General features: G+C 40.0%; 1 protein-coding gene across 10 annotated transcripts in view; it reads right to left on the bottom strand.

Moving 5' to 3' along the window:
• DENND1A (DENN domain containing 1A) overlaps positions 1-24,435 on the bottom strand; it is a 484,353-nt gene that overhangs the window by 240,771 nt on the left and 219,147 nt on the right. For all 10 annotated transcript variants that reach the window (XM_063081861.1, XM_063081865.1, XM_063081863.1 and 7 more), the window contains 3 exons: positions 19,074-19,143; positions 15,439-15,519; positions 11,425-11,478 (listed from right to left, as the gene is read on the bottom strand). In XM_063081861.1, the coding sequence (XP_062937931.1) occupies positions 11,425-11,478; positions 15,439-15,519; positions 19,074-19,143 (205 nt within the window). The remainder of the gene's footprint in view (positions 1-11,424; positions 11,479-15,438; positions 15,520-19,073; positions 19,144-24,435) is intronic.

Raw genomic sequence — 24,435 nt, 5'->3', positions numbered from 1 at the left:
ACAAAGTCAGGCACAATAGCTAGGGGTGGGGTTGGGGGATAAGAGGGCGGCTTTTCAAGGTATCTGTGGCTATATTTATTAAAAATGTAAATAAATCAGTGATTTGTTCATCAGGTAACAGGGGTGGGGGTGGAAGAGAATGTACACAAATCCAATGCTCATTTCACAACCAGGTCAATTGTATTTCTCCAGTGGTTAAGACCAGAGTGTAGGAGAAAAGAAGGCTTTCATGGCAAGCTGTCTTTGGTCAAGACTGCAGCCAGAACACACTGTGAGCTTATATGTATAAAAGATACGAGGTATGCTGCTCTCTTATAGCACTTTGTTTCACCAGACTAAGTTTTCAATCTCCCATTTCTGTCTCCTATAATCAGGCAGTCAACACACTTATTTAATTCCTACTATGTGCCTAGCACCATCCTGGGAGCTGGGCTTGCACAGGTAAACTAAATATGATCTTCATCTTCCAGGAGCTTAATCTTCAGGTTAGAGGGTCATTTGACCCAGAAACCCAGTATGAAGGAACTGTGGTCAAGGCCACACTCCAGGGATAGTTGAGGAAAGAGACTCACTCTGCTTGATGAATATGGGGGGAAGGCTGGGGAAGATACTTGGTCTGGGCCTCCCAACTGGGGTTCACTCAGTGGACGGGGGAGAAGCATATCCCAGGCAAAGGGAAAGGCAGGGAGGCAAAAGGGGCTACAAGCAGGTCAGGAGAGTGAAGGGTAGGATGCAGGGCCAGGGCAGTGGTGTAGCAGGGGAGCTAGGTTCCCAACCTGTGGCAGCCTAGACTTTATTCCACTGGTAAGAGGAAGCTGCTGAAGTGTCATGTGATCATATTTGTGCTTCAGAAAGATCTTCCTAGAGGCCCTGTGGAGGATGGACAGGACAGAGCGAATAGGAGGCGGGGCAACCAATTAACAGGCTGTTGCCATATTCCAGGAAAGAAATGATTAAAATATGTAAACAAACAATTCAGAAAAATGCTTTGGATACAGATGTGACAGACACCTATAAAGTGGAATCACAGGACCTGACAATGAATTACACTTGGGGAGGGTAGGAAGAAAAATCTCAAATGACCCCTAGGCTTCCAGGTTATTGTGCACCACACTTACCCACTTGCTCAAACAGTTTTTTAAAGGGAGCATCCATTCATCTAGTAAAGGATAAATCCTCCTTCTAAAGAACCATTATTCCTGTCAAATATGATGTTGCTGGCCACCTAGTCCTAGGCCTTGCTTCCACAACTATAATGCCACTGTGGCTAAGCCTAAGCAACTATTCCCTTCACTCACTGCCAATTGCTTCTCTGTGTGACTCACCTACTAGAAAAGGAAAACCTTATTTAGAGAACTATTCTCCAGTTTCTGTGCTCAAAAAGGTCTCAGTTTTCTTAGTGCTAAAATGTCTTTAGGCTTAAGGACATTCCTGTCCTACTCATGGATTTTAAACATTATTTTGGCTATATACACAGTTATGTCCCCTAGAGCATCTGGCTCTCCACCTAGCTTTTAGTATGGCCCCATTCTGTAGGGATGGGTAGCAGGGATACAAAGCTGACCACAACCTAGGCTGGAAAGGGCTCAAATGCAAGGAAGTACTCTGGACAGAACAGCATGGAAGTTGAGTTTCAGAAAAGGCATGCAATGCACAAGCTCCTTAGACTCTCTAGGCTTTTTACAAAGAAATGCTGGCAATGGTCTTTTCTAGTGCTAACCCTCTGTGGCTCTAAATCCAGATAAAGAGGAAGGGAATGAAACCTGGCAAAACCCCATTCCCTCCAGGACAAATCTCAGAATGGCTGCTCCCTTCTGACTGTCCCTGCTGGCTCCTGTGCCAGTCTAGGTGGCTGGGGACTTCAGGCTCCCTGTGATCCATGCCCGAGGTTATGAAGCAGGTGGGGGTGGTGGTGGTGCAGGGGTGGTTGGAATGGGTTGGGGATGGGAGGGGATATAGTGGAGCTTAGAGAGAAAGCGTCTTAGGTTCAATACGTTAGGGAAATGAGATAATCCTCAAACCAAAGAACTGACTCTAAGCTGGATACTCCTTGGAGCCTTCAAAACAGATGCTATTCCGCCCCACTGTCTGTCATTTTATTAGTCTTTGTGACTTTCCACTTCATACATGGTACAGATGATAAAGACTTACTGTACTGTGTCTGGAGGAGGCTTCCAAGGCAAGAGGCTTGGTTTTGTCAATAGGTCTTGTTTCCTGAAACAATTCCTATTCAAATTACTTCACCGTAATATAAATTTTTAAAACCATCAAGTGATTGCTTTTTAAAGAAAAAAGTTTGATTACCTTAGTTGTGTAGGATTCTTTAAAGAGAATAATAAATTTGGATTCTAAAATAATCTGTCTAAGAAAGAATCCTGCAAACTCACATAAGCTATCAAATCAGAGAAGTATATCACAGGAAAGAAAGCAGAGTTTACCCAGAGGTCAACTTTTATCCCTCTGTGTGAATGGAAAAACCATTAGAATAAACAATTACCTGACAACTCTTAAGAGCAAAAATGGAATTCTCTATAATCTCAGTATTTGATAATAGGTCTTCTACTACCACCTCAACTTTGTTTATTTTGAAAGTCACTATGAGTTCATAAATCTTTTCTATATCATGGTACATCTTTTGACAAAGTAGAGTCTGGGCAATGTTATGTGTAACTGTCCATTCTAAATGCTTTCCTTACATCATTAACCACTTGGTATGACACCGACCAGATAATTAAGACAGGTTTGTTTAATATTCCAAATGAAGGTCTATATGATTATCCATTAACCAAAAGTAAACTTCAAAATCTGGCCACTAAAAAAAAATCCTTTATACAGCCAGTTTACAAAGTAATTATTACTGCATATCTGTTCATGATCTGTGACTTTTTAAAATGCAGGTCAACTGTTTAAAATTTATAATGATTTATGCTCATTTAATTATTGCCTGCATAAAATTCACTCCTACATGTGTTATCTTGATAGACAGAGAAAACCCTGATGGGCAATTACTTAGTGATAGTTTTTCAGTGAAAGGAAGAAAATATTTTTACAAAGAAATTGTAGAAATAATGAAAATTAACTTCAACAGAGACCTGAAAATGGAAAGAATTAATTTTCGACGTTTGCTTTTCATTAATGTCTTGCAGACAAATTGGCCCCAAAGCCAACTGAAAGCAACTGTTCTCTTTCCTTCTTCTGAGAGTGGCTGCACTGTTCACTCATTCAGTCATTAATTTCATTTATATATGGAATTTATAATGTTCTAGGTACAGTGCTAATTATGGTGATGCAGTCATGAAAAACATATTGTTCCCTGTCCTTATGGAAGGAGAGATGACAATTACCAAACATTCACACAATTAATTCTATAACTTACACCTATGGTGAGTGATTTCTTAAGATGGGTAGAGAAAGCCATGGAGCTGGAGGCCCAGACCCAGCAGCATGTCAATGCTTAGATCAGACTCACCCAGCATTTACTGGTTGGGCAAGTTACTTCACATCTCTGGGTTTCATTTCCTCTTCAGAACAGGGATAACAACCATATATAAGGCTGGTGTAAAGATTTCATGACATAACAAATACTGCCTGATCTGATCCACAGTGAGTGTTCAATAAATAGTAGCTCCTTCCTCTCTTTCTTACATTAACCCTTCTCTTAAGCTATTTAGAACATGATTATCTAATGGCAGAATATTGTTAAGTTCCATATCCCAAAGTCCATTTACTCTTTTCATTGTTTATTCTCTTAAGTTGAGTATGTGCCTTAGAGGAGATGATCAATAAATGGTTCCAGAACACCTCCTATATTACATGTACTAGAGCCCTGGACTCCATTTGCTGCACCAGCCTTCAGAAATTCTGCTAAGAGCCTTTTGTGGTTCCATGAAGTATACACCCCATGAAAAGAAAAGTATTGATCTTCACAATCAAGAATATCAGCAAAAACCTAGAAAAGACAAACTCTGAGGAGTAATGTTCCCTAAACTTCAGTCACAACTCAGAACTCAAGAGAGGTTAAGACCAGAATTCTGGGAAAGTCAAGGAAAGGGAAAAAGAAAAGGACCATTGAAAGTAGCACCTCTGTCATACTATGCATTGTACTTGGAACTTTACATTCAATACTTTGTTCATGTCTCACATTTTCTGTTATTAAAGAAGGACACTGAGGCTGAAGAGTATAAGTAAGTAGCCCAAGGTCTCAGAGTGGTGGAGCCCAGTGTCTGGCTGTCTCCCCAAACTCATGTTCTTTCCACTGCAGCAGATTATATCATATGAACAACCCCTGGTTATTGCTTGTTTCAATTTGCAATGCAGCAATTTAGTCATTTTAAATTAATCCTTGAAAAATCACCAAGAGATTAAAATGCAAATTTCAACATGACTAGAGTTCAATAGTGATTCTATGTCAAAAATCACATAAATTGGTCCTACAAAAGTTCAAATTCTCCTTAGAGAAAAAGCTTTCCTGCTTCATTTTGTATTTGAGATATAAAAAATCATTTCTTTTCCTTTTTTCCTCATGAGTATCATAAGTCAACCCTAAGGAGGTAGAGGTATGTAAAAGAAACAAAACCTTACAAATCTGGTCACTACACCCCACTTAGAAGCAGACCTAAGGCTGGCAACCTCAGGTCTGTGAGCTCCGGGTTCCCTCTATGTAAAATGGGGCTGATGCCTACCTTTCAATCCTGTAAGGATTAAAATGGAATCATGTGTCTTGGGAGTCTGACAGATTGGTATTACTATTCTGCTTAGAAACAAACAAGGCCAGCCTTTTACTGGTTTGCAAAGGAGGATTTAGGAGACAATGGGTCATACACAGGGAATTGGTTCATTAGCAGCAAAACCAGCAGAGGCAATGTAAATTTTGAAAATGGTGGGGGCAGGGGAGATGACATACTGTGCAGAGAGGAATTGAAGGTATAAGGCTATGGAGAAGACAGTTTCTAAAAAATTATTTCTAATCCCAATAATTGTGGTTTTGAAAATTAAGAAATTATCAGAACTTTCAGATATGTTAAAATTAAGAAATTCTTGGTTGTTAAAAAATTTAAAAAAAAAAAAAGATAAACCCGACCTAGACAATAATTTCTATCATAACAAACTTTATAATAGAAAAACATTAGAAACCATCTAACTGTCCATTAGCAGGGAAGGCAGAGTTAAAACAGAGTAAAATATGGTGCATGAAACGTACATTTATCTTTTCTTTTCTCCTGATACAAGAAAAGAATTTTAAAAGGCATAAACCCCAAATAACAGGAGAAGAGACAGTAATGAAAGAGAGATGTCAAATTTTTGAAAGCCAAACAGCAGATGTTGCTAAAAAAAGTGGTTCTTAACCTGAGCCACTTGCTGCCAGGGGACATTTGGCAATGCCTGGAGACATTCTGGGTTTTCACAGCTGGAGGGGGACATTCTGCCATCATGTAGTGAAGAGAGCCCAGGGATGCTGCTAAACATCCTTCAATGTATGAGACAGCTCTGCACAACAAAGAATTACCTGGCCCAAGCTGTCAAGAATGCCGACTGGGGTTGAAAAGAAAAGCTTAAGACGAAGGTTGGGGTGGTGAGAAGAGCAGTAACTACCAAGCCCACCTCGCACCACAGAACTCCAAAAAAGCTCAGGAACTGGAGACACCTAGAACCTCTGAAGGCGAGGGGAAAGGTACAAATAAAAATAGGAGTAATTCAATCCCAAGATGCTCCTCTCCCAGCTCACTCAGCTGCTCAACTGGCCTTTGCATGCCCTGCCAGAGGAGTAAGTGTTTACTTTCTAGAGGAACTGAACCAGAAAGGCCTGGGGACACCAGGTACAACTGACAGGTGACAGGGCTTTAACTCAAAAACAGGAGGATTAAATGAACATATACATACGAAACACTGACACCTCTAACCCACCACCCTCATTCAGCTTCCAGAACACTGGTAATAAAGCATACACTGCCCAGGAAAGAGAAAACTGACTAGTCCAAAAGAAAAGGTTCTGCTACTGATATTTGAGAGCTCCCTGCCCCCCAAATAGCCATACCGGTTCCAGGCTTCAGAAATTCTTATCCATCACCTACAGTAAAGCCCGTCAACTACTAAACCCCGTTAATGAACACCAAGTTTCCAATCAGCCTTTACTGCCTTGCTCTTAAATGTGATGGGGCAGCCATTTGAGGAAAGCCTCTCGATAAAAGACACAGAACAAAATAAATAGAAGATAGGAACACTGAGTAAGAGAACAATGCAGGGGGAAGAACAATTTTTAAAATCTAAAAATAATAGTATCAGATGAAGAAAAAATGGCAAAAATAAAAAATTCAAAAGGGTAGAAAGATTAGTTGAAGAAAGAGGGAAGACTAAAAGAGAGAGATGGAAAATAGGTGGAAAAAAACAAGAAAATTAAAAGATTGATACAGGACAGTTAACATCCTACCACAGAGGGCCCAGAGAAAGAAAGGAGAGAGAAATAAAGAATTTTTCCAGAGGCCGGTCAGTTAGCTAAGGTGGTTAGAGCACAGTGCTATAACACCAAGGTCAAGAGTTTGGAGCCCTGTACTGGACAGCCACCAAAAAAAAAAAGAATTTTTCCAAAGAAATAATATGGGAAAATTTCTCAGCTATAAAGAACATGAGTTTCTGGATTGAGCAGGACTACCAAGTGCCCAGCCCAAGAGATAAAAACTGACCTACAGCAAAATGCTCATTGTGCAATTTCAGGATGCTAGAAGAGACTAATAAAGGGTCGTAAAAAAAAAAAACCCAAAATTACGGGATCAGAATAGCTAAGACTTCTTCGCTACAATAAACAGGAAAGCTAGAAGTCAGCAGAGCAACGTACTCAAAATTCTGAAGGGGAGAGTCATTTCCAAGCTAGAATTCCACACCCAGTCAAACCATCAAGAGCAGAATAAAGTAATTTTCAGTCATGCAAACTCTAAAAATGTTGCCTCCAACATAATACTTTCTCAGGATACTGGAAAATGTTTCACCAAAACGAGGGAAGAAAATCAAGAAAAGGGAAGAAATGAAATCCAAGAATCCTTACATGACAAAAAGTTGTACAAGAAATGAAGTGTAATCATAATCAGTACCTGCTTCAGTAAGCTCATTAAAATGTAAACGTTACTGATTCAATGTGGAAATTTCCTAAAAATAGAGGAAGAAGGGGAGAGGAGAATATGTGAGTGAAAGTTACTTTTTGTGCATGTATGTTCCTGGAGGAGGGCAGATTAGAGGTGGTAAAAGCCCTAAACTCTCATCTTCCATAGGAGGGGTCTTCAGAAAGTTCATGGAAAGGTTCATATTATCTTTTATTTTTCCATGAGCTTTTTGGAGTATCCTCTTAGGAGAATTAATAGGTGATCTCTGAAATGTAAGATATGGCAATATGAACATGTCACTTAAAAATATGGAGACAAAATTACAACTGCTAAAAACCCAAAAGTAGCTGCCTCTGAGGAGGGAGAAGCACAGAGAACTTGGAAATTGCTGTTTTTCATCAACTATGTTGTTCCATGTAATTTTTAAAGCCATTAATATTCATTACTTTCATAAAAATAAAAATAACATTAAATAAAAATATCATTAAAAGAGATGAAGTAGATAGACACAAAGTTTTTAGAATATATTAGACCAAAAAAAAAAAAAAAAAAGAGTTGCCTAACAATATCAATAGTATCACATTTGTGTTTTTTAAAAGTCTACAACACACAGATAATCACACATACAATACTGTAAGTTCATACAGAAAGATCTAGAAGGACACTCAAACACTGCAGGGAGAATGGGACTAGGAATGGGGAAGGAATGGTGGCAATGGGGGCCTTTCATTGTTTTCTATATGTACTTCTGTATTGTTGACATTTTTACAACAAAGATATTTGTAAAGAATTTTTAATGACAGGTAAATGTGCATGATATAGTGTTATAGGAAAAAGCAGCTATAGAGGTGTAATTTGGTATAATCCCCATTGTATGTTTTTAAAAATGTAGCTTCTAAACTTTAAAAGAACACTTTTGTCTTAAAATATTACCCAACCACCAATTTAAGCAGTTGAAATTAACCTGCTCTGAATAAAGCAGGAGCAGAGACCCAGCGTTCTGGTCAGTCGGCCATCTGTCTCCCTCAGACCCTGCAGGGGACTCAAAGCAATCTCAGTTCTCCAGGCAGCACAATTTGAAAACTATTACTATCATAAAAAGGAAGGAAAGAAAAAGATGACGTTTCTTTTGCTTTTGTATGATGCACTTACACACAACCTTTTTCTATGATTTGGAACAGTTTAAGTAATAATAATCTGTTCCTTGAACACGCCTATATAACCACCTAAACCTGATATATCTGTAGGGGCAAGGGTGGAGATGAAAAAGAACTTCATTAATCTCTTCAAGTTATTACTCTATATTCAATCTGCCTATTTCTTAGGTCGACTTTGGTCATTTATATTTTCTAGAAAATTTTCTACTCTCATGATTTTTAATTTTATGGAGTAAGTTTGAAATTTCTTTTATTTATTATTTATTTCTTTTATTTATTATTCTTTTCAAAAGTTCAATTTTTTAAAGTCTTACTTTTTCATTTTACTTGAAAAACATTTCCTAATAAATTAAATTATAATTTCTTTTTCTAGTTTTGGTTTTCTTATTGCTATTCTTTTCCTAGCTTCTTGAAGTCAAAGTAAAGTTCATTATTTTTTCAAAACTATGAATTTTCCCATGTGTGGTTTTGGCCATATCCCCTATGTATTTGCTGTTTAGTATTCTCACTGTGATTAGTATCTAAATAATACTCAATTTCAATTTTTCATATTCTTTGACCCAACTGCTATTACAAATAGGTAAATATTTTTAAAATCTTTATTAATTTCTAGTTCTATTTTAGTGCAATAAAAGACAGTGATCAATAAGAGTTTGACTTTTCCTTTTTGAAATTTTCAGTGTGATCTAGTACCTGATCAATTTAGACAAATGTTCCATGGCATATGAAAATAATCCTTCAATAGCCTTTTGCTATTTGTCCAGGGTATACTCCTGGTTCTGCTCATCCTGCAGGACTTCCCCAGTGTTTTGGGGTTTCCTCCATTGTCTATACTTAATTGATTGTCAAGAGCCAGTGATCTTCCCCATTATATTACAAAAATCCCCCAATTTTCTGGTTTGTGGTAGCTCCTTCTGCCATTATGGGGACATTTTTCTCCTTAACTTGTCACTTCTTTTATCATTTTAATGGAATTTTTGAGATGAAAGGTAAAAATCATGGGCTCAAAATATAGCAGTATGTGAGCATTCAGCCTCAAGAATCAGAAAGATCAATGTTTGAATTCTGATTCTACCACTTCTTTGCTGTAGAACCTTAAATATGTTACTTAAATTTTCAGGGCTTCTATTTCCTCATATGAAATGAGAATAATGATGGTAGTTACCACCTAAGCTTCTTAAGAGTGGTAAATAAGAAAAGGGAGATACAGCTGAATACATCATTTGACAAGTAGTAGTTCTCAAACATCAGCTAATGTTGCTGAAATGAGAACTTTGGTCTTAATTTTTTAATACTTACTGTCAAACAAAAAGGAAGTGACATTTTCCTTAGCCTGATCATATACATAGTAAGCTTTATGGGTATGCTTCACAATCCCAACTTATTAAGACTGTTACCTAATCACAATACCACAGCTTAACTTCATCAATTACATTTGATTACTTGACATTTGTAATCTGTCTGCTCTATAGACAACACTTAGAAGAATTTCCTTTCTGTGAATCTACAGTAAGTGGTATATAGAAAAATATACCACTAATTCTAGTACTTTAAAAAAGTAATCAAGTATTGAAATCAGGAACTCAAACAGATATTTATACACCAGTGTTCAAAGCAGTGTTATTTACAATAGCCAAAAGATGAAACAATCCAAGCATCCATTGATGGATAAACAGATAAGCAAAATGTAGTGTGTATATATACATATACATATACACAATGAAATATTTTTCAGCCTTAAGAAGGAAAGATATTCTGACACATGTTACACCATGTATAAACTTTGAAGGTGTTATGTTAAATGAAATAAACCAGACAGAAAAGGACAGATATTGTATGATTCCATTTATATGAAGTACCTAGAATAGTCAAATTCATAGAGACATAAAGTGGAATGATGGTTGCCAGGGGCTGTGGGGAGAATGAAATAGGGAGTCATTGTTTAACGAGTACAGAGCTTTAGTTTTGCAAGATAAAAAGAGTTCTGGAGATTGAACAACAATATGAATGTACTTAAACTACTAAACTGTATACTTAAAAATGGTTAAGATGATAAATTTTAATTTTACATACATTTAACTACAATTTTTAAAAAGTAATCAAGTGCCTAAGTGATAGCTATTCTATATTTGATTCTACATAGTACTATTTATAAGCACAGTAAAACACTGTGAAAATGTGTCATAAGGCTAGATTAGACATGTCACTCAGCTTGTTTGGTGGGCAAACACTAACCTTCTGCTCTCTTACACTCTAGTTCACTGCTCCTAAGTCCTTACAAGGTGGAGATGGGGGTCCTCACACTTTACCCACGCATACTTTATTTTATTCTCAGAAAAGTGAATATAAGGGCCGAGCCCGTGGCGCACTCGGGAGAGTGCGGCGCTGGGAGCGCGGCGACGCTCCCGCCCGCGGGTTCGGATCCTATATAGGAATGGCCGGTGCACTCATTGGCTGAGTGCCGGTCACGAAAAGGACAAAAAAAAAAAAAAAAGAAAAGAAAAGAAAAGTGAATATAAGGGCCGGCCTGTGGCTCACTTGGGAGAGCGTGGTGCTGACAACACCAAGTCAAGGGTTAAGATCCCCTTGCCGGTCATCTTTTTTAAAAAAGTGAGTATAAAAGTGTAAGAAGTAGATGTGTAATTCCACTTGAGTAAATCTCTAATAAAGAAACCACTATATGAAAAATTCTTTATATAGAAACATTTGATTTATAATAGCAGAAATGAGAAACAATCTAAATATACAACAGCAAGAGAATGGCTAGTAAACTGCATAGCAAATGGAATACTATGTAGTCAACACAACTGATTCTTATGCATGAAAATGAAAAAGATGCTCATGTAATAGGTGATTTTAACTATGTAAAAAATACATTCTAGAAAGGCTGAAATGAGAAATAAACATGTTAATAGGTAATTACCTTTGAGAAGTATGAATACTGATCCCTCCTTGTCTTTAGTTTCTATACTTTGCGAATATTCTATTTGTTTTTGCTTTTACAATGAATTTTGCTTTTTATATTTGTTTTGTTTTTATAACATATTCCTTTTTAAAATTATGGTTATGATTTTTATAATTATATTTTTAAACATATCCTGTTATTTTAAAAAAATAAATAAATAGAAAACAAAGAGGAATAAAACTTTAACTTTTTCTTCCCAAGTACTTACATTTTCCGGTATGCTGGGAAGCTCTCTGGTATCAGGCACAGTAAAATAAGAATGCTGGAAAAGAAAAGCCAAAGCTATTTATTTTTGCAAAAATGTGTAATAAGCACATTACGCAGAATTCAGGTGAATGATCAGAAGGTATTTCCTTACTCAGATGAGGAAACAGTTTCACTCATAGGAAATATCAATGGAATATTTTCTTTGGATAATGTTGAATTAAACCATATGCATTAAATCATTAGTTCAGTAGATGGAGTTCTTTTCTACAAAAGATGAACATCTTTAGGAAATATAAACGAAGAGTTCAAAGGGGTTAAAGGCTAAATTTCCAAAGAAATTTGCATGTTTCTGAACACATGAAAGCTGTCGGTTTTATAATTTATCGTTCAACAAGGCAAGTGGACCCTGGGGACCAAATATTACTAGATTCACTAAATGATGGTTTTTACCAACCAAACCTGCCATTTCATGTCAGCATCTGAGATTACATTCATCTACAAACTGCCGCCAAAATTTGCCTGGAAGGCCCAAGCGATGTTAAGGACAGCTCCAACTATAAGTACTCATGTGCTAAGACCACTGCCGACAGCGAACAGTGGAGAAACTCTGTCCACAAAGCACACTCTGTGAATAAGCCTCCTGACTTCTAGTGGGATCTCCAGAGAAGGGAACTAGAGACTCAGTGGAGTTGAAAATCGACCTCTTCAAAGAATTTTCAGTGAGGCATCTCCATGTATGTAACAAGCATGTGTCTCTGAGTTAAATGACAACAGGATGAACTGATGACACCTCCTCTGCTGCTGTTAAAAGACTCAGAGGACAATGGCAAGCAGGAATGGGAAAAGCCTAGTGCTGGCCAATTAAGGATGGGATTGTGCAAAGGCCAGGAAAGGTCACATGCAGAGAAGGTCAGCTTAGCCATGGCCTAAGTTCAAACCTGGACCCCCAAGTGACATTTCAGGAAGTTCCCCTCCCTCCCTCACCTCTGTCCTTATTCTTGGGTAAATGCAGTATAAGTAGGTCTTTAGAAGAAAGAGTTGTATAGGCTTTCTGAAATGAAAGGCCCTTGGGACAATTGTAATAATGACAATAACAACAATAATAGTATGAGCTACTTGTCTAATAGTCAACAGATAATTAATGAACACCTGCTGTATGGAAGGCTTTATGTCAGATATTCATAAACATTATCTCTAATTTTCATAAAAAATTTTATGATAGATATCTCCATATTACAAATGGGTAAATTAATGCTCAGAGAGGTAAAGTAGTCAGTCTAAGGTTACACAGCTAGTAGATGGCAGAACCAGGACTGAAACCAGGTCTGTATTACTAGAGCTATGCTCTTTCCCCTATAAAAGACTGTTATACCTGTGTTTTTTATGTGCAAATAACAGCTAAAGGAACTTGAATAAATTAAAAAGTAAAAAACAAAAAAATTATTAAAAAGATAATTTAAAAACCTTCTGCAATATATTATTTCGATATCTATGTGTCCAAGCTAAAATGTTACCCATGAAATATTACCATAGAGACGGTGTAACGCGGAAAATGTTACATGAACTAGTAAACAATTAATGAAGATTAAAATAGAAAAAGTAAAATACAAGGTTCAAAGTTGACTCCATGAGATATTTCTACACCAATGGCTAGAAGGGAGTTTCAGAAAATGTTCAGTAAGGGATGTCCATCTGGTGAGGGTGTGGCACAGAGAGAAAGTCAGCCACTGAATAGCTATGTGAGCTTAGGCAACTTCACTTAATAGTACAGAAACTCAGTTTTTGAATTTGTAATTGGGAATCATAATATCTACTTCAAACCTGTTGTGAAGAATAAATATTATATATATGAAGTGTCTAGCATTCAATAAGTGGTATTTTGACAAAAAATTATTATTACTCTTAACTGCTATTTTACATTTCTATTTTTCTCAAACACCTATATGAGACACATAAAAATATTCTCTTGATCGCCATTTTATCAACATTTCAGGATTTATAATCTGGATGAGACTAGCCCTTTGAAATTGGAAATGCAATATAAAGAGAGTTCCTAGTGAACAGGAAAGAAAAAATATCTGCCTTTACAGATGCAATGGATTGCAAATAGTGAGCCAAGGCAATTCCAAAACCAAGTAGTCCCTAGGCTGTCCTTTGAGATTCTGTCTTGCTCCATCGCCCATGAAATGCTGAGGACCAGGAGAGGTCAGAAACATTCCTAGAAACCACTGGCATGAAACAGCTGCACCACCCCAACAGTTCCTCCTGCCCCTGAGATGGCTTGTCCTTGAGGCCTGGCAGGCACTGCTGCCTGTGCAGTCATTTGGGGGAAAAAGTGGCCCTTCCTCCCCAGCAGCTGCTGACCCAGCCAGGCTACTCCACAGCTACCTGTCGGATGTCATTACAGTCTGAAGCGGCAAGATCAAGCTGCTTAGGAAAAAGGACAGAGACAAAGGCAGGATTGCTTAACTATACAGCAAAGACTGAAGTAGGTTTAAAGCTCATTTGTTTATCTTTTCCAGACAGTCCCCCCTCCCTTATGAATTTTTGTACCAAGGTTTCTTTCCTTCCTATGCTCTATTAAAATGAGCAAAAACTTCTATAAATTTGTTCATTCATTGCTCCCTTCCTCCCTCCCTTCTCCTTCCTCTTCCTTCCCTCGTCTCAACACACATGGCACAGTGGGAAGAATACAGGCTTTGGATTTAGCCCTGGGTTTGAAAACCCAAATCTTATCAATTATTAGCCACAAGACTTTGGATGGGCAAGTACCCTTTCCTCTCTAAACCTCATCTATGAAATGGGAATGCTAATATCTATTTTGTAGAGTTGTTTTGCACATTAGAGATAAATATTTAGTATAAATTAGGAACTTAATAAAATGGTAGATCTATTATTAGTTATTAAAGTAATATTTCTTTCAATTTTATCATTTAAAAAAAACTATAAGAAATATTAATTTTCTTTAGGAGGGCAAATAGCTTTCTAATCACTGAATACCAACATTATACATAGTTCTAATGAAGATGAAGAAAAAACTTTTTAAACTTTTAGGCCCCATGACATAGGGAAAATAGCTCTTTGATAATAATCAATACCTGGGCAAGGGGGTGTCCATCTGAGAATTCTGATGAAAGTAGTGACAAGGGTTTGACCTAGGGGATTAGAGAAGTCCAGTAACTAAAATATAGAAAAGATCCCCTCCACCTGTTCTGATGCCTATGTGACAAATGAGGAAATTGAGGCCCATAAGTTGAAGGTCTTGATTAAGGCCCCTCAGGTCATTGGCAAAAAGACGACTAGGGTGAAAATCTCCCATTTGATAGTTCAGAGGATTTTCCACACTAGCACGCTGCAGAACACATAATATATATTTAAAAACATTCAAAGAAACAATCATTATTGTAGGCCATGAGCCATGCTCAGCACTCCCTTTCTGTCCAGGGACACACAATTCCAGTGAGGGAGATAGGAAAACAGACCATTCCAATATGGTATAAGTACTGCAAAGTATACAAGATGCTTGGGGCAAAGGAGAGAACCTGAGCTAAGCCTGTGAGGTATCAATGGAGGATTTCTCTAGAAATTAAATCAGAGTTGACTTGTGTAGGATAAGTATGGGTTACTGTGGCAAACAGTGGAAAGGTAACATTGAAGGCTGAGGGTGCAGCATGGGTTTCGGCAAAGGGGGATGCAGGGAGCCCAAGACAAAGCTGAAGAGGCAGGCAGGGGGCAGCTATCCCACCCCAGCCCAGCATCTACATTCCAGGCTGTGCTGGTGCTGGGATGATAGAGAGGAGCCTGGGGACATTTGGGACCTGTCCATTCCTCATGGAATCTCAGAGAAAGGAAAAAGTTCAGCTCCTTGGCCTGCCCTGAGCCCAGAGGTCTCAGAGTATTTGGAGTAGGGTGAGGGAGGTGCAGATGACAAAAGACAATACTGTTCAGCTAACTCCCTCTTACTGTTAATAACGAAATGGTCTCTCAGTGATGGCTAATATTCTGCCCCACTTACCACGCTGAGATGAACAGACACTCCTGGGTCAGGGATTGGAAGTTTGTACAGAGTTTCAAGAAGCTCAATCCACTGATTTTCCTGAAAGAAATAAGAGGTCTAAGTAACAAAAGCAAGGCTGAGCCCTCAGTAAGATACCTGCGGGGAGGTCTGGGCACACAGTGAGCTAGGTGCCCTCATGACTGAGGGAGCTGGGGAGATGCCAGCCCCAGTACAGAAATAGTTGTGATATTCAAGTAGGGTGGGACAAAAGACACTGCGTATGGCTCAAACATAAAAGCCAAATAGATCCTCCCACACCAAGCTTGACATTTTCTACTCAGTGAGACACCTACCATGACCGCCTTTTATGGATCTTATACCATAAGCTCCCAGCAAATCTATCCCCTCAACTCCATAGCAACAACGTTTAAATGCAAACAATCCTAGCTTACAGGCTGGGGGTGGTTGGGAGAAATAACGATGACACTATAGATGTTGTCTTCATCATCATTACCCTCAATTAATTTTATTGAGTGTTCACTGGGAACACAAGGCAGCTTCCAAATATGGAAAGTTAGAAATGAACTAAGTACAACAGCATGCAATATAGGATGATGGCTGTGCATTTTAATTAGTGAAAATAAGCAGCAGAATGAGATACAAAGCAGTACAAATTATTCGACTGAAAACAAATTCACCTTTAAAATGCTCAAAAGAACACTGCTCACAGAATTAATCTGAAAGCCATTTCTCCCACCCTGTGGAATTCTTTGTACAAATAGAATAGTAATTAGTTTACATTTGTATCCATTTGCTATCTATTTGATCCTCCCTACTACCCACTTTACAGATGTGAAAACTGAGGCACAAAAAGGTGAAGCAACTTGTCTCAAATAAGCCAGTTAGTAACTTGCACAGCCAGGGGTGAAACACAGGCTCGCTGTGTTCAAGCCTAGAGCCCGCCCCACTTCACCACAGCTGTCTGTGGTAGTGAATTTGAGGACAGGGGGCGAAAAAAAGGATGAGCCCAGACTACAAGCTTGGTTCAATCTGAATTCTCACAGAGGAGAGAGACAAACATACGGGTGTGTGTGCGCATGTTAGTTTTGCCATGAAACAATATCAAACTTACAGAACAGTTGTAGAAACAGTGCAAAAACCTGTTTTTATTTCCTGAGTCATTTGAGAATGAGTTGCTGACATTATGCCCCATCATCCATGGATACAAACAAGGACATTCTCCTACATAACCACATTGAATCATCATAATCAGGAAACTAACATTGATGCAGCATTACCATCTAATCTTCAGACCCTGTCACGTTTTGCCAACTGTGCCAATAATATCCTTGACAGCAAACAATCCAGTTCAGAATGACATGTTGCCTTTAGTAGTTATGACCACCTAGTCTTCTTCAGTCTGGAACAGCTCCTCAGTCTTTCCTACATTTATAGGACCATCACACTGGGAACACCCATTTTGTGGAATGACTCTCAATTGTCTGTTTCCTCATGATTCAGATTTCAACTTGTCCCTTTATTGCTGATGTTTGCTTTTATTATTTAATCAGTTCATCTGATGTCTCCACTGTGGGGTTATGCTTTCCATTTGTATTTAGTAAGTATTTTTTGGAGTGATCCTTTGTGTAAATATCCCATTCCTCAAACTTTCAATTTATCCATTTACTTATATTACTATGGGCACATGTTTTCTATTTTATTCAGTGTGTCATAATCCTTTGCTACCATTATTTGTTTTGATATTCAGATTGTTCCACATATGACCAGTGGGAGCCCCTTGCCCCTTCAAGTTCGGTTTTGTGTCTTTCTGACATTTCCCCATCATGTTTTGAGCAGTTCCTCACTTTTTTGGCACAAAAAGCATTTCAGGCTCATCTTATACTTTCCCTGCCCCAGCCCTGGAATCAGCCCTTTCTTCAAGGAGCCCTGGTTCCTTTTAGTGGGGAATTGTATTTAGAAACCAAGATCTGGGCATCAGGTGTGCTCATTGCTACTTGGTATCGCCGATGCCAAGTCTTTTCAGAGGATAGAGCCAGGGAACATACTATACACACACAGACCCACAAGACACACTTCCATCTCTATTTCTTTACCTGTCTTCACATATTGAAAGCCATGGGTTCACACCAACGGATCCAATTCCAGTCCAACATAGGAATCATTCTAGTTTCCTCCCTAGTCATATTTGTGACTACATTCCACAAAAGTGAAAAACCTTGCCCCTGTTTTCTTAACATACTTACTTGTTTGGATGGAACCACTCTTCTACTGTTACCCCTGCCTCTTTCCCCACCCAGCTGCCCTCCCTGTCCTCCTTGAACGCTGACATCCAGGGCTGGGCCTCCACTGTCCACGCCTCACACAAAAGCCCCCCCACCCCACCCCAGGCTCCAACACCCCAGCGCTGGGGCCACTGCTGCTGCACTCCTTCCCCGGGTATCCCTCTAGAATGTTGGGCTCCAACACTGCATGCTGAGCTGGTGCCACTGTTCTTCCACATAAACACCCTCTCCATCTCCTTCAGGTTCCAACACCCTGAGCCAGGCTGCTCCCCGGCTCAGATGCCCTCCTCTTCCCTGCCATCCCTTCCACATGGTGAGAGTATCATGACCAGGTGCTCTTGTACACTGCTAGTAAAGGACATCCTTACAGAAAACAGCATAATTTTTTGGAAAGCAGTTTGGCAAATGTTTTAAAAAGACTTATTTCTGCTGAACTTATGATGGCCTGTCTGGCATTTTCCCTTAAGGAAACAATCTAAAATAAAGAAAATGCTTGATGCTCAAAGATGTTAATGACAGTACTTCTTATAATAATGAAAAAATCCCAAATAAAAATTCTAATAGGGAAATATTTCAGTAAATCAAGGTACATGATACAATGTTATACAGCCATAGAAAAAATCACAACATTTTTAATACTATCTCTGAGTAGCTCCCAGGCTTCTCACCTCACACCCACCCTTCCCAGGAAAGCTTCTGCTATAATGGTACCTGAAAATGTGGGCTATAAAGTCTAAATACAGTTGAAATTGATCTTTGCCAATCATGGAAGATAACATATCATTTCTTCTAAAAGTACAGTAAGGTATAGCTGCACGCTTAAAGTTATTTTCAGATCCTTACAAAATTACTGTATATGCACCACAAAGCCTTATTGAAATGGGAACTTAGGACGGCTGGGTAAGTCACTTGCCAGTTAAGTGTTTTACTTGCAAAACCCAGATTTGCAATATGATGTGAGCAATTCAAATTTGAGCCTTGGCAAAATTATAATTTAATACATGTCCTGAACTTTCAGGGCTGCTTGGGAATATTAGAAACTATGAATATTAACTCTGTGAATGCTAAAGGTCTATTTACTATTTCTTTAACAAACAAACAAAAATTAAGGAAGAAAACCACCCAAAAGGCTAGCAACACTTATTTTAGGGAAGGGGTAGGGGCAGATTATGAGTGATTTTCTTTTCCTTCCTAGTATTTTCTGAATTTCCCAAAATGTCTGTAATGGGCATGCATTACCTTTTTGGTAAGTGTTTTGGTGAAACATAAGGCATGTGTTACTTTTATAATCATAAAAATGTAATTAAAGTTTACTTATTAAAGAGAATTATTTAAAAAAAAGGTAAATACCTGTCTTTTTGTCGTGTAATCTGCCAAGATGTTAAGTAGTTTATAAAAAACCTCGAACCAGGGGAGATAGCTGGGGGAAGAAGAGGAAACACATGAAATATTAGTATGCAGGTCAAAAACTTTAACCAGGACCTAATTCAAGACTGATACATTTCAGTTTTTTTCTACATCTTGAAGAGTCTTCCTGCATAGACTGTGCTGGAAACAGACTGGCGAAATGCTAATTATTTCTGGGATTTAAAAAAATTGCCTGTGTGAGGCAGAGGATTCAATGTCCATTATAAATTATTCCCATGCCTCAGAGCTAGAACAGGTTCACAGAGAAGAAATTCAAAGCGGACTCTGCAATCAAGCACCATCTCTGAGTAGACCCCTAGGCCTCTCCTACCACACCCACCCTTCCCAGGAGAGCTAACAGTTTCTCACGATTAGACACATACGTCTCCCCCGCCCCCAGCAGTCCCACTGCTGGCATCTACAAGGTGTTCCAAAGGCTCCATGAGACCAAAAACATTCATGTCGTATCAGACATTCTATTTATAATACACCCTCTCTCTATTTACTGCAGGATGAGCTCTAACTCTGTTCCCACTGCCCTCCACAAGGTCCTGACTATCGCTCCCTTTAACTCCAATGACAGTCTAACTGCAGACCTCATCCCTGCAGTCCAACCTCTGTGTGCCTCTAGAATGGTCCTTCTAAAACGCAAATCCACGTCACACAATGGATTAAATTCCTGCAATGCCATCCCATCACTACAGGATCCAGTCCACACTTCTTAGGATGGCTTTCGAGGCTCATCACTGTTAGGCCCCTGCACCTCTCTGGCTGTCCTCGCTCTACTTCCCTCTATACACTCTCCTCTCATTGAGGCCTCACTGCAGGAATGTCCAGGCATCCTCCAGCCTGCTCGAGCTTGCATACATTCAGCCTTTTTCTTCCATGGACCTTCATGGTCTAGTCTAGCTGATTTCCACTTATCCTCCTAACAGCCCACAGCCCTCCCTGTCCCTGCCTCACATGCCCCTGATTCCCTCTTTTCTGCACTGCCCTGGTCATACACATGCTTCTAACATTTCCCACATGATGAAGCACTCAACAGCATGTCTGTCTTCTCAACATACATGACACAAACAGAGAGGAAGGAGCACATCTCTCTTCACTTTGTCTTCCCAGTGCCTAGAACGGAGCCCGGCACACTGTCAGTGCTCAGTGTTTACTGAACAAATAAAACTCAACAAAGACTAACAGCGAAGGCACACAAGTACTGTGAAATTGCTGTTGAAAAGTATCCCCACTCCCAAGAAGTTTTGCCAATTACTTTAAACGGCTTTGCGCTCTGCAAGGAACTTTCCCAAAGCTACATCATGCAGGCATGTGCGAAGTGTCGTACCAAGCGCTTGCCTGCCTGCCCACGCCCGCCCTGCTGAGCTAACAGCGTCCATTACTGATAGAGCTGGACACGATGTACAGCACAGATGTGACATCCTGCCAGGCAGAAGGGAATCAGCACCCTGTTCAGATTACCGGCTGTACCACTGAGGGTAACAAATGAAGTGAGAGGCAATAGAGAGGACAGATAAAGTGCACAGTCCTCTATCATTAACGTCTGTCTGAAGCCAGTACATGCTACTGTAAAATTTAAGTAGCTTATCAAAATATACTGATAAGCAACTTAACTTTTCACTTCTATGACAGTATTATCACTTACATTAATATGTTTCAATCAGCTCTGGCAGCTGCATATTGACTATTACAGAGCAAATGCCTGCTGCCACTTTACAGAGCATTTACTTTGGCAGAGCAATGTAAACATTCAAGAGGGATTAGGGAGGAGATAAGTTTCTCCCTTCCTATTCTGTTAAATAAACCTCAGCCGAGTTAAAAGCCATTATAGTAGAAACAAGAAATCCCTTCAGAAGAAAACTCTTGCACAGATTAGAGGGCTCTTGGTAAACAAATTCAACCAAGGATTACAAATATTTTTTCCCCCCTGAAAGAAAAATACCACTAGTTAAATCCAGCAACTGAAAGTCAGGGGGGAGCGTGGAAAGGCAAGAAGAGAAAATATTTCCCTGCGAGGAAACCATGGAATTGAGTAAATGGGAAAAAAGCAGCACTCGTTTTAGGAATTCTTGATGAAATGACAGGGGCGGGCTGGGTTCTCTGATAGTTTAGGACTACAGTAGACATCGAAGCAGCTTGGGACCAGTTTGGCTGACTGACATGGCTCCCTCACCTGCTGTGAGGACAAAGATGGTAACGTGCACAGAGCAACCTGGCCTGCAGCAGCCTGCGCTCAGGTTCTCACGCTCAGCCTCACCCAATCAGTTCTTTGTGGCTCTGCTAAACAGACCATTGGCCACAGGAGGTTTGTAGTTACTCTGGAAATCAGCCATTTCTTTCTTCCTTTGGCTTGACCGGACACAACTGTTCCCCACATGTTGTCCCCTGTGCACTGACAGATGAGTATCTAGTGATGGCAGTGTTAAGGTTTTGAAACCAAACCCCAGCTGTCTTCTTCTTCAAAGGATCCCTGTTTTCCCCTGTTGGGAGGCCAGGGTTCACAGCTGAGCTTTATCCAGTGGTGTTTCCTGTACTGCTTCATTAGTGCTGGCACAACAGCTTCATGCTGCCTGCTAGGCTGCAGGTGAGGACACGGAGCCCCTCCACTCCATTTTGTGCGTGTCTGTCATCATCGAGTAAACAATACTTCCCAGTCCAAAGACAGGAAACAAACACTCCATTACGCTGCCCCTCCCGGACATCTAAGGGGCTCAAACATCTCTGGTCCTGCTCTACTTGCCACCTTTATGCACCGCTTGAGTTCTTGCTGCACAGTATCACCGAGTGGTGGACTAAGTCCAAGGCTGGGGCCAAAAAAACAAATAACAAATGGTTGCTGTACTCAAGAAAGCCATGGCCCAGTCAGATGCAGACACAGACAGAGAGAGAGTAATAGTTTGGGTGGGAGGAGCTTGAAATCTTTCCCAAGTGCTTTATTTAGGTTAGGCATTTGGATTGATTTACAAAACTATAATGGAGCATTACCATGACCCCATCAGCAGATGGAGAACAGCCCACTTCCCAGGCACTAGCCGGGATCCAAGCTTCTTTTACCGATTATGGCTCAGGTAACTTTGTCCCAGGCCTAACAGCCAAATGGAGAGGTTTTTGTTTTGTGTGAGGCAACATGAAGTTTTAAACCTGAGATGAGCTCAGATTGTACCCACAGTATTCCTACACACACTGACTCACTAACATGGGGCCCCACAGGCCCTTGGAAGTTGTGCAGGGACAGATTCTAAAGATAGCACTTATGGTGACAATGGCCCATGGCCAAAATCACCCTTAAAAAGCTCTTAAATTGCCCCCAGAGTACAGTGGACATGCTTTGTGTAGACAAAAAGCAGTTGGTCTGAGTCGGGGTGGGGTGGCATGCTGAATGAGAACTTTCTATGTTTAAATCTACCAGCTTTGTGAGCTGCTCACTCTCAAGCTGAACTCAGGAACTAAGTTCGATTTAGGAGGGCAGATGACTCACTTTTCTAATGTCACTCCCCTGAATGGATTGTCAGGATAATCATTCCCACTGGGGTGTGGGTGTGTGTTTGCACATATGTATGACTGACCTTGTATAAGTTAACTATCTATATGATGGGATTCCACTTCATTGTCTTAAGTATTAAAGTAGAAAAACACAAAAAAATGTTTAAAAGCTCTCCCCCTTCTCTTCCTAGAGGCTTAGTTCCAAGCCATGGGATGATCCCAAGCAAGGCAGGTGTGTGTGGGTGGTGGAGGGCAATGGTGGCAGAAGAGGGGTGGTAGAGGCCAACCTGGGAGAATGGCAGTCTGCAGCAGGATGTCAGAGCTCAAGAGAGGAGAGGGGGGTTGTCCTCCTGAAGGGGCAGCCCGGCATAGGATGTCAGAGTCCAAGTGGGATGAGGAGGGCAGCCCACTCAAGTGTGATCTGGCATCATGTGTTGAGGCCAAAGCAGGGGGAGGACTTCCTGGTAAGGCAAAGCCAGAGCCTGAGCAGGATAAAGTGAGTGTCCACACAGAGTGGCCGGGCATATGCCAAGCCAACGGGCCTCCCCTTTACTCTGTCATCAGAGGGAAAACAAAGGGACAGTTGAAGAGGAATAACATCCTAAGGATGAGTATTTAGAACCAAGGAGAAAGTGATTATTTCCCCCACCATCTTAACCCGCAGCAGAGTCCAGTAGATTTCAGCCTGATCAGAACCAGTGTTTGCTTTGCTATCTTAAAAAGAAAATCTTAGACAATAGTCATCCACATAATTTGAAAAAGATCAATATAATATTGGGGCTGTAAGTGATTTATGATAAAATTTAACATGTAAACACTCAAGCACCATTATAGTAGAAACGACAATGAAGTGTGCCTCCCTAGGAAGGACATGTTGCACAGCTGCTCCTACCCATGTCTGGGCTGATGAGTTTAAGAAAGAAAAGCGGCATGGAATAGCATCTGTCAGTTGTTTTGGGTGACTTTCTACTATCTGAGGAGCTCTTGAAATTCCACCTTGGGTATTCAGAGAGATATCCTTTCTTTTCATACTTCCTGTCAGCAGAATTTGCCAAGATTCATCAGACAGCAAAGCATCCCTTGTTTAAGGGTGTTTGGCATTCAGTTTTCAAAGCTTTCATATTAAAAAAACAATCCCAAAATTTTAAAAAGCAGAGCAGCATGGCATATGCTGGGGAGAACACAGACGTGAGTCCAATAACCCTGGCTATGAATCTTAGTTCTGTTACTTTCTAGCTGTGACACCTCGGGAAAGCCGTCTCTCAAAGACTCAGTTTCCTCCTCTATAAAGAGATATACAACACCTTTTAAAAATTATTATTAGCATATTCATCATTACAAATTGTAATCTTTCTCCATGCCTGCACCCAACCTATCACTCCCCCACCCCCTCTCCTATCTCCCCCATGATCTCTAGTGTCCTTAGCTTTGTTCTCTCCTTCTGAAAGTTCAATGTATTATTGTGGTCTTTTCCTTCTTTCCTTCTTTCCTTTCCTTTCCTTCCTTCCTTCCTCTCTCTCTCTTGTGTACCTGATTATATAAGAGACATACAATCCAGTGTCTGGACACTCTTCCTGTCCCTCCCCTCTTGCTGAGCTCAGCATTGGGGAACTCTCTCTCATTCCTGGTGTCTGGGTCAGAGACTCCTCCAGCACTCTATAGGAATTCCTCATGCCCTGCAGTCAAACAGAGCAGATAGGAAAGCAGAAGCTGGTATAAGAGGAAAATACTGATGATGTGACCGCTTAAAACAGAACTCCCCACTCAGCCCTTCCAGTTTGTCCTAGCATGAAGCTCACGTTAGATACTGGAC

The sequence above is a fragment of the Cynocephalus volans genome, chromosome 17 (genome assembly GCF_027409185.1).
Source record: "Cynocephalus volans isolate mCynVol1 chromosome 17, mCynVol1.pri, whole genome shotgun sequence".
In the NCBI taxonomy this organism is placed as follows: domain Eukaryota; kingdom Metazoa; phylum Chordata; class Mammalia; order Dermoptera; family Cynocephalidae; genus Cynocephalus; species Cynocephalus volans.
This window is presented reverse-complemented; position numbering and strand designations above follow the sequence as displayed.